The following is a 12,503-nucleotide window of genomic DNA, read 5'->3' as shown; positions in this document are numbered from 1 at the left end:
TTCTAAAATAAGTTTTTAGTTCCTTTCCCCATTGAATTTAATAGCCCACACTCTTCCCAGATTTTCCCATAGGTATGCACTACTCCAAAAGCATATTTTGAGTCTGTATATATTGTTCCTCTTTTCTGTGCTAATATTTCCAGAGTTTGCTTTAGGGCATACAACTCACATGCTTGGGCTGACCAGTTGGAAGGTAACTTTCCTTTTTCTAGGGCCACTAACTCTTCATCTACTATAATGTATCCTGATACCCGTTGTCCCCGGATTACCTGTGGAAATCCATCAGTGTAAAATCATTTCCCTCCTTGGAATGGTTGATGTGTTAGGTCCTCTCTTACTTTAGTTTGATAATTTATAACCTCTAGGAAATTATATATTAATTCCTCACCTGGATTTCCATCTAAAAACTCGGCAGGGTTCAGTTGGTTACTCACAATTAACTCTAATTATCCATTGTCTATTAGGATGGCTTCATATTTTAGCACTTGGGAATCAGTGAGCCATTTCTCAGCCTTTTAGCTGAGGATACTCCTTACTGAGTGAGTGGTATATATTTTCAATTTTCCCCCAGAGGTTAATTTTTTGCTTTCTTCTACGAGTAGGGCGCTCGCTGCCACCGCCTGAATGCAGGTTGGCCACCCCCAGCTGGCAGGGTCTTGCAGTTTTGATAAACAGGCCACTGGTTTCCTGGATCCTCCCCGGTCCTGGGCTAACACTCCATGTGCTGCCCCTTTTTCTATATCCACAAACAGATAGAAGGGTTTGTCTAAGGCAGGAAGACTCAGTGCTGCTGCACTGACTAATTTTTTCTTTAAAGCTTCAAAATTTGCTTGTCGTCTTCTTCCCACCTTATCTCTTCTTCTATTAACTTTTCAAACAAGAACCTGATGGCCTGCATGTATCCTTCAATCCATAGCCTACACTATCCCAACAGGCCTAAAAGCCCTCTGACTTCTCTCTTAGATTTTGGCCATGGGAGTGAGACAATCCCTGCACTTCTCTCAGGGTTCAGCCACTGGCTCCCTTGACAAATCACACGTCCTAGGCATTTTACTTCCCTCTCTACAAATTGGAGTTTCCCTTTTGATACTCAAAGTCCTTGGTTCCCCAGAAAACTTAACAATGCTATGGTGGATTCTCGAACTTTGTTTTCTTCCCGTCCTGAGAGAAGCAAATCGTCTCCATACTGGATGATCTTTATCTCAGGTTTGATGGAGAATTGTTTGGTTTGGGGATTTGGAAAACCCTTGTGGTAACCTAGTCCACCGAAGCTGTTGCTTTCTCCCTGAATCGGGGTCCTCCCATTCAGAGGCAAACATATCCCTACTTTCTCCTGCCAGTGGACATGCCCAAAAGGCATATTTTAGGTCTGTCACACTAAACCACTGGTGTGCTGGGGGGATATTACTCAGTAGTGTATAGGGCTTCGGCACTACTGGGTACTGATTCACTGTTCTTTTGTTAACTTCTCTTAAATCTTGGACAAGCTTGTAAGTCCCATCTGACTTCTTTACTGGTAATACAGGTGTATTATGGGGGACATACATGGTTCTAAGGCACCCTACTCAAGTAGGTCCTGGGTGGCCAGCTGCAGTCCTTGTCTCCCTTCCAGGGAGAGTGGGTATTGTCATACCTGAACTGGATGGTTCTCATCAACTGTTTTTATTACTACAGGTTTCATGTTCAATTTACCTTGATTTTTTGGTTTTGCCTGCACCATCTCATGAATTTTGTCCTCATTCTCTTCTGTTAATTGGAGAAGTTTAACCACCATTTTTCCTTCCTCTGGCAGTACTCCAATGTCTAACTGCACCTGTAAATCCCACCCTAATAGATTTCACCCTGCTTCTGGAACTAATAGAACATCCCCTGTTGAGGATTTTTTGCAGGACAATGGACACATTCAGCAGATGCACAGTCCAGCCTTCTGGTAACAAAGGAACCAGTTCTAGAAACGGGGTCAGTGAATCCTTGACGACAGGAAAAGAAGAAGTCAGAGGAATCCGCAAAGTTGTCAGCAAAATAAAAAAGAGAACTCAGGGTGGGCCAGACAACCAAAGCAAGATGCATGAAGAATCGGGTGATCCAACCAGCATTTAATTTTAGACGCATAAACAGCTAGGATTAACCAATCATGTATTAGCTAGAGACTCTTGCACAGCAGAACTGTTTATAAATACAGGCCTCTGTACAATAAAATTTGCTTCACTTGATCATATTGATCATGGCGAGATGTCCCATTTGTGATTCTCCGTACCACAATTCCTATCTCAGACCCCAGGTCTAATGATGCATGGCGATGCATAGCATCCCTTAGACACTCTAGAAACTCAGATGGAGTCTCGGAAGGCCCCTGCTTAATAGAATACAGGACAGACCATTTTTTGGTGTTTGGGATAGCTCTCTCCACTCCCAGTGCTATCCAATCTTGATGATCTGCTAATTTCTGAAACTCTGCCGATATATTTGGATCCCATTTAGGATCCCTTGGAGAGGGAAAAATTCTCTTACATCCAATCACTGGCTTTTACGGTGATCCTCTGCCAAAGCCCCTGCTGTTCTCAGGATCAGCTGCTTTTCTGTTTCAGTGAAAGTATCCAGTAATACCTGGGTGTCTCTCCAATCTGGGTTGTGTTGTTTGATAACATATTGTAAATGCTTCACAATAAGTGTCGAGTTGCTGTGGTAATTTTTAGCAATCCTTTCCCACGCCTCTAGATCAGGGGTGGAGAATGGTACTTTAACCATCAGTCTCCTTCCTTCTGGTCCCACTGCCTCTCGCAGAGCGGCCTGTAACACTGCTTGTCTCCTGGTTCTGGACAAAACCGGACTGCCAGGAGGGGAGTGGGTTTGAGTAGATGTCCCTTCCAAGCCTGCATCCTCTTTTCTTGGAAAGTCCACCTCATCCTCATCCTCATCCTCATCCTCATCCTCCCGTCTCCTAGGAGGCACTTTCAGCAAATCTATTGTATCTTGTTCTTGACCTGCAGCACGGTAGACCTTATCTGATTTGGTACATGGCTGTCCTATGCTGCACGTTGAGCAACATTGCTTAATTTGCCCTCTATTTCCTTTGTTTTCCTTCTCAAGGGCTAACACCAGTGGGTCTGAGGGAGCGCTGAGCCCACAGTGCCTCTCCCATTCCAGATGATTTCGTAAGGCAAGAAACATATCAGCATAAGAGACCTCATCCTACTTCCTTCCTGTCTTAAAAACCGCATTAACTGCAACAAGGTATTACAATCTAAAGTTCCTGCCGGTGGCCACTTGGCTCAATCTTCCAGCCTGTATAATGGCCACCACCGCATGCAGTGTTGGATTAAATCTTGTTCTCCAATCCCCCCCTACTGGTGACTTCTTTCCAGTGGGTTAAGATACACCCCAAAGAGCTAGCTCGGGGTAACTTCTTTGCTCTGGTGAGTTCCCATTATCTCCTTCTCCTTCTCACTTCCACCCAAAACTCTCTTCACAAAGCCTCACAGTCCTTTCCCAATTCTCCTCCCACGTGCAACCCCAGGTTACAGGTACCAGATGTGATTTTCCACACACAAGCTTTAAAATCTGAGGTTCAAAATGGGCTCAATTAGGAAACATCCATCCACACTCAGAGCATATGCCCCGCCGCCTGCTGAACAGCAATACCAACGCTTCTCACAAACTCCGCACTGCAATAGTGCCCATGGAGGGTGCCAGTCTCTCGAGGTGCCCAAGGCTCCCAAGAATTGCCCACAAAGGCAGGCTATTCCACTTACTCCTTCGTGAATTTCTAAATTCTCCACAGTGGGTTGCTTCCAATCTAGAGAAACGATGTAAATTACCTTTATGTTACCATTAGCTGAGGTCCAATAAAGTCCCTCTAAATAAACCCGTTCATCCCCTTTATCTATCCAGTGATTCACTGGATTTACAACTCCCAGGGGTCAAACCCGAACTACTGAGGCAGTGGAATCCTCTCAGTTCGTCTAGCCACAGTTAAAACACGCACAATCTACACAAACACATTCAAACATGCCACGTGTCCTCACCCACACTTCTTTGCTTGCTCTGCTTCTCCCCAGCTGCCTCCCCGCAGGACGCTATCTGCCCACACAGCCTCCCAGCCGACACCCTGGGCCTCACTTGGCTGCCTCACTAGTGGGCAGAGCCTCCCCGCCCCGCACCATGGGTACACTCACTCACTCGCCCCCTCCTTCGTATAACTGAGCCCACAAAGGCACTCACTCACACAATCACAAAAACCCACCTACATTAACCACAATGTCCAGACACCACAAGCGCACAATAGCAGTAAGTAGAATCACAGCATTAAGGTCCAGATTCACTTGACCCACCCCCAGGATCACTAGTGGATCCCTTCCTCCTGCCGCTCTATTGGCAAATGGACCCTTCCCCCTCCCTCTGGCCACGCTTGGTTGGCGACTGCTTGCAAGCCCCAAACCTTTACTCACACAGGGACTGAGCTGTGCACCAGATGTCTCTGAGCAGCTTACCAGCAGCCCTTTTGGTCAAGGCCCCTTTTAAGCTTGATACACACTGTTTATCTCTGCACAGAGTGCCCGGAGCACGGTCAGGCAGTGCCGGGATCCCGGGTGTGGTTCTGGTCCCCACAACTGAGCAATGGCAGCCCCAGGCTCAGAGCCAGTCAGAAAGCCAACCAAGTGAGACCAGAGGGAGGGCACCCTTCCAGTTTCTCTTGGGCATGGCCGCAAAACAACCCCTGCTACTTCTTCCTCCACCAGTGTTTGGGCTGTGCTGGTGGCAGAGCCAGCCAGGCTGTGCTCTGCCTTCCAAAGCCTGTTGGGAGCGGGCATGAAAAGCTCTGCATGCACAGCGGAGAGTCCTGGAAGGTGCTGGCAACAGCTTCCTGCGGGAACAGGGCTCTGGGCTCTGGCTGGAACAGCCTGGTTTTGGTGCCGTGACCGCAGGCAGGAGTTGAGGCAGGTGAAGAGGCAGCAGGCAGCTTGTGTTTGTAGAGGGCCTGGGGCTGCCCCTCTGAACCTCCACCTGGAAACGCACTTGGGAGAATATGAGCTACAGCTGGAGTGCCTGTCCTGAAAGGACCTGAAGTCATTAAACCTTTCCAGCTTTTCTTAAGAGTGTGTTGGTGTTGCCCAAGAAAGCTTCATTTGGGGAAATGCCTTTGGAGGAAAAGGGCTTGCTTCTCAAGGAAAGTGCTTCCCAGGGAGCTCCCAGTGAGGTAGGTGCAAGGGTCCCCCTTTGGCTCTCTGTGGCAGAGTGGCAAGGGAAGGGAGAAGGCTGTGAAGAGCGGGTTTGGCATCTGCCTGGACCTGCAGAGACCAACCCAAGCACCTGCAGCAGGGTGTGTTCCCCCTTTGGACAGAGGCGTGAGCAGGAGCATCTCTGTCCAGCCGTGAGCCCCAGAGCTCTCTCTGAGAGCTGTGAATTAAAAGGCCTTTACACACACACTTTTCACCTCTTCCCTGTCTGCTGTGTTTCAACTCTTGGCAATGTGCATTTGCCTCTTGCTTAGTGGAAGCTGCTGTGGCCCAGAGCCAGCACAGAGCTGGGCTGTGTGGGCCAGGCAGCGTGGAGAGTCTTGGCTGATCTTGGTGTGTCCCTGGCCTCAGAAAAGGCTGGGAAGGTTTGCCTCCCAAGGCGTCCTGCTCATTGGCTCTTCCTGTACATCCTGGAGAGAACAAGGTAGGCATTTCTGGCAGCTGGGCATCAGCAGGCCTGAAAGAGGGGGTGTGTTGTGGAGCGAGCCCAGCTGAGATACCCTGAGAGGAGCCCAGTGCTCCTTGCTCCCCTCTGCTGACACGTGAGTGTTTGTCTGGTTTTGGGATGGCCCTGGCTGTGTGAGGGGTGCTGCGTGGACACGAGACAGCCGGTCCTGTCCCGCTGGGTCCCAGCAGTGCCTCACAGCAGTCCTGCATCCACGTCAGGATGCTGGCCAAGAGAGGTCCTGGAAGCTGAGGCAGCTGATTTTAAGCTTGTGCAGGTGCCTACAGGCCAAGGCCAATGGTGTTCCCTCAGGATACAGCAGTCCTGAGGGGTCTCCCTCGTTCAAACAAATCGGCAGACAAATGTATGGTCTACCAAAAGCCCTTTTATTGACCTGGCGGGAGGGCAGGGGTCTGCACCCACTAAAATGTTTCTCTGCCACATATAAATTTCAGTGGGTTGATGTAGGAATGTATCAAACATACCGTCCTTCTTTACACGGCTGTGGTGATTTGATAGGCAGGGGGTTAGAAATACATTGTGTCTGATTCCCAAACTTGAAGCTGATTTCCAGGCGCTGGCCAGGAGCGGTCTCGATATCCCAAAGCAGCACAAAGTCTTCCTCACGGCTTCCCTGCACAGGGCTGATTCCACACTTGCCCTTAGTTCTTCTGGTAGACTGTGTCTAAAGCTTTTTGTCAGGTCACTCTCATGTCAAGTTAGGCCACTAGGTTCTTCTTATGGTAACTGGTGCTAAGTACTTGGGTCTGTCTGTGCTAATTACTTGTTTACTCATGTGCATTGCTTGTGCTTACTTATGTCAAACAAAGGCCTTGTTTCATCCCCAAAGGTGCCTGAGGCCACCCGATCCTTGTGGCACCAGTTGCTTTCCTGTGGAATGTTCTCCCTCCCCAAGGGTAAAGAGGGAGCTGGAGAAAGAGCTTGCTCGGCTGCTCTCCATCCTTTCCCAGCACTCCTGGTGAAGTGGAGAAGTCCGAGCTGAGCGCAAAGTTGCAAATGGAACAGCCGTGCACGGGAAGGCTCGGTGGGAAGGATGATCCAGGATCCATAGGCCTGGCAGCCTGAGCGTGCTCCAGGGGAAGGCCTTGGAGCAGATCCTCCTGAGTGCCATCCCACGGCACCTGCAGGGAACCAGGGCGTCTGCTGGAGGGTGGGAAAGCTCTGCGGAGGGACGGGGACAGCTGGGGCTCCTGGCGGGGTGTTGAGGGCTTCTGTGTGGGAGTCTGGGGGGGGTTGGTGTTGGGGGGGTGTTGGAGAAGGAGTTGTCTGGAAGGTGAGAGGTCTAGGCTGGAATTTGAGTCAGTTTGAAGGCAGCATCTGTGCTTTGGCACAGCTTTGGTTAGGGAGGGCAGAAAGAATATCTGTGACTTTTCCTCCTCATGGTCCTGATTCTCCTGCAGGGAACAAGAGGGGAGAGCTGTACTTTACTGGCCACTTAGAAATCTGTACCAGGGGGAGGATTAGCCCTTTTGCCATTTACTCATTTCTTTGGGCTACTTTTGTACCACTGAGTGGACTCTCATTTCTTGAGAGCTTTTATTCCTTAAGAGAATTAGGATATTATCATCCCTTCCTAGAAAACCAAAGCATGGCCCTTGTTTTTTGCCCTTTTTTTGTGTAGTGTTATGTTCTGTAAAGTGACCTTCAGTGGATGAAGTTAAGGCAAATGAGTTGCTGCTTTGAGATGGGAAGCAAAATTACAAATCTTCACCTCCTCAGGCCATCCCAAATGATTTGGGAAGTTTGCAACTTTTTGGAACTACTTGAGTCGAGCAATGGGAAGTAAAGCTTTCCTGAACTGAGGATTCTTACTTGCCAGATTCTTCTGTGCCTTCGCCGCTGAGGTGGTTTTGTGCTGAAGGCAATAACTTCAATGAGAAGATAATTTCAGCATGGAGTAAGAGCTTCTGACAGAGACCAAGTGTTGCCAGCAGTTGCTCCAGGTGCTCCTGCCAACAGCCCCTGCAGGCAGGAGCGCAGCCCCCAATGCACGTGGGCTTTGGCTCCCTCTGGCACAGAAGCCCCCCACGGGCACAGGTCTCTGGGGCAGGAGACGGGCACTGGTGCTGCCAGGGCTCGGGGGTGGCAGGTCTGCTTGGGCAGGGACCCTGCCACATCTGCTGATGTCAGTGCTCCCCGGGCGCAAGGGGTCAGAGCAGCATTCCTTCCCTGGCCCACACGTTCCTCGTCTGTGTCACACGGCCACGCTTAGGATGGCCACCAGCCAGGACGTGTCCCAAGGAGGCCGTGCCAGCTTCTGTGGAAGGCCCCATGCCCTTCCCAGCGCAGCTGCGTCGTCAGCCCTGGGGCCTCCTTCTGCTGCCCTGAGCCCGCAGAGCAGGGCAGCGTTTGCTGATGGTTTCAGCCACTCCTAAAGATCCTGTCGGGCTGTCTTAGACACTTGGGGTGAGGGATTCCTTCCAACCTGAGCCACTTTGGGTGGGCTGGGGGTGGCCCCAGGGCAGGGGGCAGTGTGTGGAGGGGCCCTTTGTGACATGGTGCAGCATGGTCACCGTGGCATGGAACGGGACAGCGTGTCCAAGGGCCCTTTGTGACACGGGGTGACATAGGAGCTGGCGGTGACAAGGCCACACCACAGTGCTCGGAGCACGCGACGGGACAGGACGGGACAGAGCGGTGCCGTGAGGAGCCCCCGCACAGCACACTCGTTCGTGTCTGACCCAGAGCTTTTCCGAGGTGCTATTCCTGCAGCTGACCTCGAGGCCAGACCACAGGACTTGGTGACCCGTAGCCTTCCCAAGGCTTCTCTTCTGCAGGTGTCCTCGAGGGCAGACCGTGGGACTTGGTGCCCCAGAGGCATCTCCCATCCCTGCCACCAGTGCCCTCGAGGCCAGACCACAATCCTTGACAGGAGTCTCCTGTCCTTGTGGCAAGGAGCCCTTGAGACCAGAGTGCAGGACTTGCTGTCCTGTAGCCTTCCTGAGGCTTCTCTCTTGAAGGTGCCTTCCAGGCACGACTGCAGGCCTTGCTGACTCAGAGATTTCTGAGACATCTCTCCTGTGAGTCGTCACAAATCCAGTCACTGACATGGAGCAGAGATCCCCGAGAGTGCCCAAGCTGGCCTGGGTGGAGGAAGAGGAAGAAGGCCCTGGAGCTGGCCCAGCACAGGAGACTGAAGAGGTGGTGCGGTTCAAGCCTCTGCAGGAGGGTGAGTGGCAGAGCTGGGCTGCTGGGCTGCAGGGCTCGTGGCTGCAGCCAGCTTGGCCACATCCCATCCCATTGCATCCTATTGCATCCCATTGCATCCTATTGCATCCCATTGCATCCCATCCCATTGCATCCCATCCCATTGCATCCCATCCCATTGCATCCCATCCCATTGCATCCCATTGCATCCCATTGCATCCCATTGCATCCCATTGCATCCCATTGCATCCCATCCCATCCCATCCCATCCCATCCCATTGCATCCCATTGCATCCCATTGCATCCCATCGCATCCCATCGCATCCCATCGCATCCCATCCCATCCCATCCCATCCCATCCCATCCCATCCCATCCCACCCCATCCCATCCCATCCCATCCCATCCCATCCCATCCCCTGGGGACATGCCCATGGACAGGACGGAATAGGGGCCAGGACAGACACCCCAGAGCCGTGCTCCATCCCTTGGGACATCCCGGGGCTGTTCCTGCCTGGGGAGCGCAGGGCTGGGCTGTGTTCTCCAGCCTCTCCCGCAGCCCCTCAGCTCAGGCTGCGCTCGCTCTTTGCCAGATGCAGCCGTGGACCGCACACAAGAGCAGGAACGCACCCGTGGCCTCTTCCGCAGAACAGCGCAGGTACCTGCAGCCATCCCCACCTGGGCTGGGCCTGCTGTCACTGCTCAGCCGAGCACCGCGCTTGGAGCATTCTGTGGAACATCCCTGGCTTCCTGCCCTTCTCCTACAGCTGGTTTGCAAATTCATCAAGAGGATTCGGGAGGAAGAGACCGGCACCGTGGGCACAGGGCTCAGAGCATATTCACACATCTTCAAAACCAAGACCTGTTCTGCCCTGCTGGATATGCTCGTAGAGGAGGGGTTTTGCAATCCAAAGCAAGTAAGCAGCCTGTGGCCAGGCTTTGATCCTCCCAGGAATTGCTTGGCCTCCCAAGTCACGCCTGCTGCTCACTGGAAGCCTTTGAGGCCATGGCAGTGGGGTGGCAAGGGAAGCACTTCTCTGGGGAAGCTGGGGACATTCCTCCCTCTGGCAGCTTTCCAAGTCTCCCCATGCCTTCTCCAGGTGCCTGCCATGGTGAGGTACATCCACCAGTGGCTCATGGCCAATCAGTTTGCTGAGCACAGGCTGAACAGGGCCCTGCTGGATCTCACCAAAGAGCAGCCTGCTGACGTAGTAATGACACTCCTGCGTGTGGCCCCATCCTGTGACAGGTATGGGGCCCACCTGCCCAGAGGGCTCAGGGCTCCCCAGCCCATCAGCCTGTACAGCCTGTCCCAGGTGTCTGACCAACAGAGAGTTCCAGGGCCCTCTGGCTGCTCCCTTTGCCAGCCCTGGCACGTCAGCCCCCGAGCCTTCTGCCATGCTTCCTCGCTGGCCCTCAGGGACCTGTCCCCACAGGGCTGGGCTGTCTGGGTGCTGCTGGCGAGGGGCAGTGGGCAGAGGCAGGGCTGGCAGCCAGCTCAGCTCCCCGCTGCCACCCAGGCCACGGTGCTGTGTCCCAGACTCCTCTGAGACAGAGCTCTGACCCCACAGAGCTGCTTTGACCATGTGGAAGAGCATCATGTGCTCACCCAGGACTGCGGAGCCGGCGCAGCTGATACTCCTCGATGTGCTGGGGAGCTGGCCAGAGCACAGCACGTGCACCTCTGATGGGGACAAAACGGGTGTCTTTGTCCTGGCTGTGAGTTTCTGACACTGGTCTTTGCTGGCCCCAAGGCCACCTGTCCTGCAGCTCTGCATCCTCCTTCCCCCACTGCATCTCCCTGCCTCAGGCGCTGGGCTGAAACCTGGCCTCGGGGCAGCTTCAGGGCCACCAGGCCTGGTGCTCCCCCTGTGTCTCTCCGAGCCTCTCCCTCCCATGCTCGGGCCCTGCCACACGGACACCTCGGCACTGAGCACTGTCTCGGGCTGCTCTGTCCTTTGCAGGCAACTGTGGTGATGTGGAAGATCCTCCAGGTGCCCTGTGTCCCACATGTAGTGACCGTGTATTTCCCCCACCTCTTTGTGCATCTGCTCTTCCAAGTGTTCTTCAGCACGTTGGATGTGCCAGCGGAGGTCGATACCTTCTGGAAGGGATGCCAGCAGCAATACGGCCTTGCCACCAACCCCAACAGGTGCTCCATGCCAGTCCTCCTGTCCCTGCCAGGTGCCCAGGGCAGGAGCCAGTGCTCCCAGCGTGACCTGGGCTTTGCTCTGCATGCAGGTTTGCAGTGCGGAACCCTGAAGTCCCTGCTCTGCCAAATGCAGCACGAGGATGTGGTGGTGGCAATAGAACGCAAGTGTGGCTGGGACACGCTGCTGTGTGCTGACACCCACCACTATGCCGTGGGTCTGCTGGCCAGGTGAGACCCCCTTCTCCCCACTGCCTCTGACATTTGTGCTCAGTGCCCAGGGTGCCCCACACAGTCCCCGTGGTCGTGGGCCAGAGGGCCTTGTCACCGAGGAACAGCCAAGCCGACTGGAAAAGGCTGGGAGAGGAGGGTGCCCACAAGGAGCCACCTCCCAAATAGCCCAGGGCGCTTACAGGATGCTGGGCAAAGGCCAGACCTCTGTGAGTCAGTCCTGGGAGAGGTTTGTCCCCCGGCCCAAAGTCTTGGTTTCTTTTTCTCCTGCCAGGGAGATGTCCTGTGTCTCCATCCCCTTGTGCTCAAGGATCGCTCGCGACCTGCTCCGGCTGCTCAGCACACAGGAGCCACGCTGGGAACTGCCCGCCCTGGCGTTCCTTGTGGAGGTGAGTCTGATGGCCAGCGCTGCCTCGCTCAGCTGCCTCCCAGCTCTCTGCCCTCTCGTAGCCGCAGCTGCCTGGGACAGTGCCCGCGCCCTGCGCTGCTGCCTGGGCCCAGCCCTGTGCTGTTCCGGGCTCTTACCGGCCAGGTCCCCTGTCACTGCCTTGTGCCTTTCAGGTTCTTGAGTGCCTGAACTTGAGTGAACGCGGTGCTAAGAGAATCCTGCAAATCTTGTCAAGGCACCTGCGGAGCGAGTGCAGGGAGAGGCGTCGCCTGGCGCTCAGGGCCCTTCTTGTGCTCATCGATGATCCCTTGATGGTAAAAAGGGGGCAGCGGCTGAGGCTGCGCTTGGGAATGCAGTCGCTTGGGCTTGGCTGGGCTTTGGGCGCTGGGGCAGCTGCTCCCAGCTCTCCTGCCTCCTGGTTCAACTGCCCAAGTGCTTCGGAACAGCCCTTTGGCCCCTAGGCCCTGCGGCAGCAGGATGGCGTTTCACAAACTTGTGTTCTGCACAGAGCGAAAAAATGCGGAGCCTGACTGAAAGTCTTGTGGAGCTCCTGTGGGACGCAGATGGAGAGATAGTCAGCATGACAGTCAGGCTCCTCAGCTTTATCTTCTGGGACAAGGCCATGCTGATACCCAGCCCCATCGCACTGCAGCTGGTTGAGGCGCTCCTGCCACTCTTTGACCACGTAAGGCTCGCTGCCCCCAGCCACGGCCACTGACTGCTGCCTGGACACTTTGTGCCCTGTGGATTTGCAGGCCTGAGCCAAGCTGAGCCCCGTGCAGCCGATGCTGAGGTCTTTTTTTCTTCCTTTCATACAGGACAATAGCCATGTGCAGCTGCTCTCCATACTGCTCTTCCAAACATTGATGTCTCTTCCACTGGAAAAG

At 53.8% G+C, this 12,503-nt stretch overlaps 1 protein-coding gene across 1 annotated transcript; it reads left to right on the top strand.

Annotated features, from left to right (window-relative positions):
* The first annotated feature begins 8,738 nt into the window (after positions 1–8,738).
* Positions 8,739–11,615, top strand: LOC137466552 (uncharacterized). Its single transcript, XM_068178267.1, has 8 exons — positions 8,739–8,872; positions 9,442–9,506; positions 9,616–9,765; positions 9,949–10,097; positions 10,420–10,567; positions 10,813–11,000; positions 11,090–11,228; positions 11,503–11,615. Exons 1-7 carry the CDS (start codon positions 8,752–8,754, stop codon positions 11,193–11,195), a joined length of 927 nt encoding a protein of 308 aa, XP_068034368.1. The 5' UTR covers positions 8,739–8,751; the 3' UTR covers positions 11,196–11,228; positions 11,503–11,615.
* The last annotated feature ends 888 nt before the right edge of the window (positions 11,616–12,503 follow it).

Source organism: Anomalospiza imberbis, unplaced genomic scaffold (genome assembly GCF_031753505.1).
Source record: "Anomalospiza imberbis isolate Cuckoo-Finch-1a 21T00152 unplaced genomic scaffold, ASM3175350v1 scaffold_277, whole genome shotgun sequence".
In the NCBI taxonomy this organism is placed as follows: domain Eukaryota; kingdom Metazoa; phylum Chordata; class Aves; order Passeriformes; family Viduidae; genus Anomalospiza; species Anomalospiza imberbis.
This window is presented reverse-complemented; position numbering and strand designations above follow the sequence as displayed.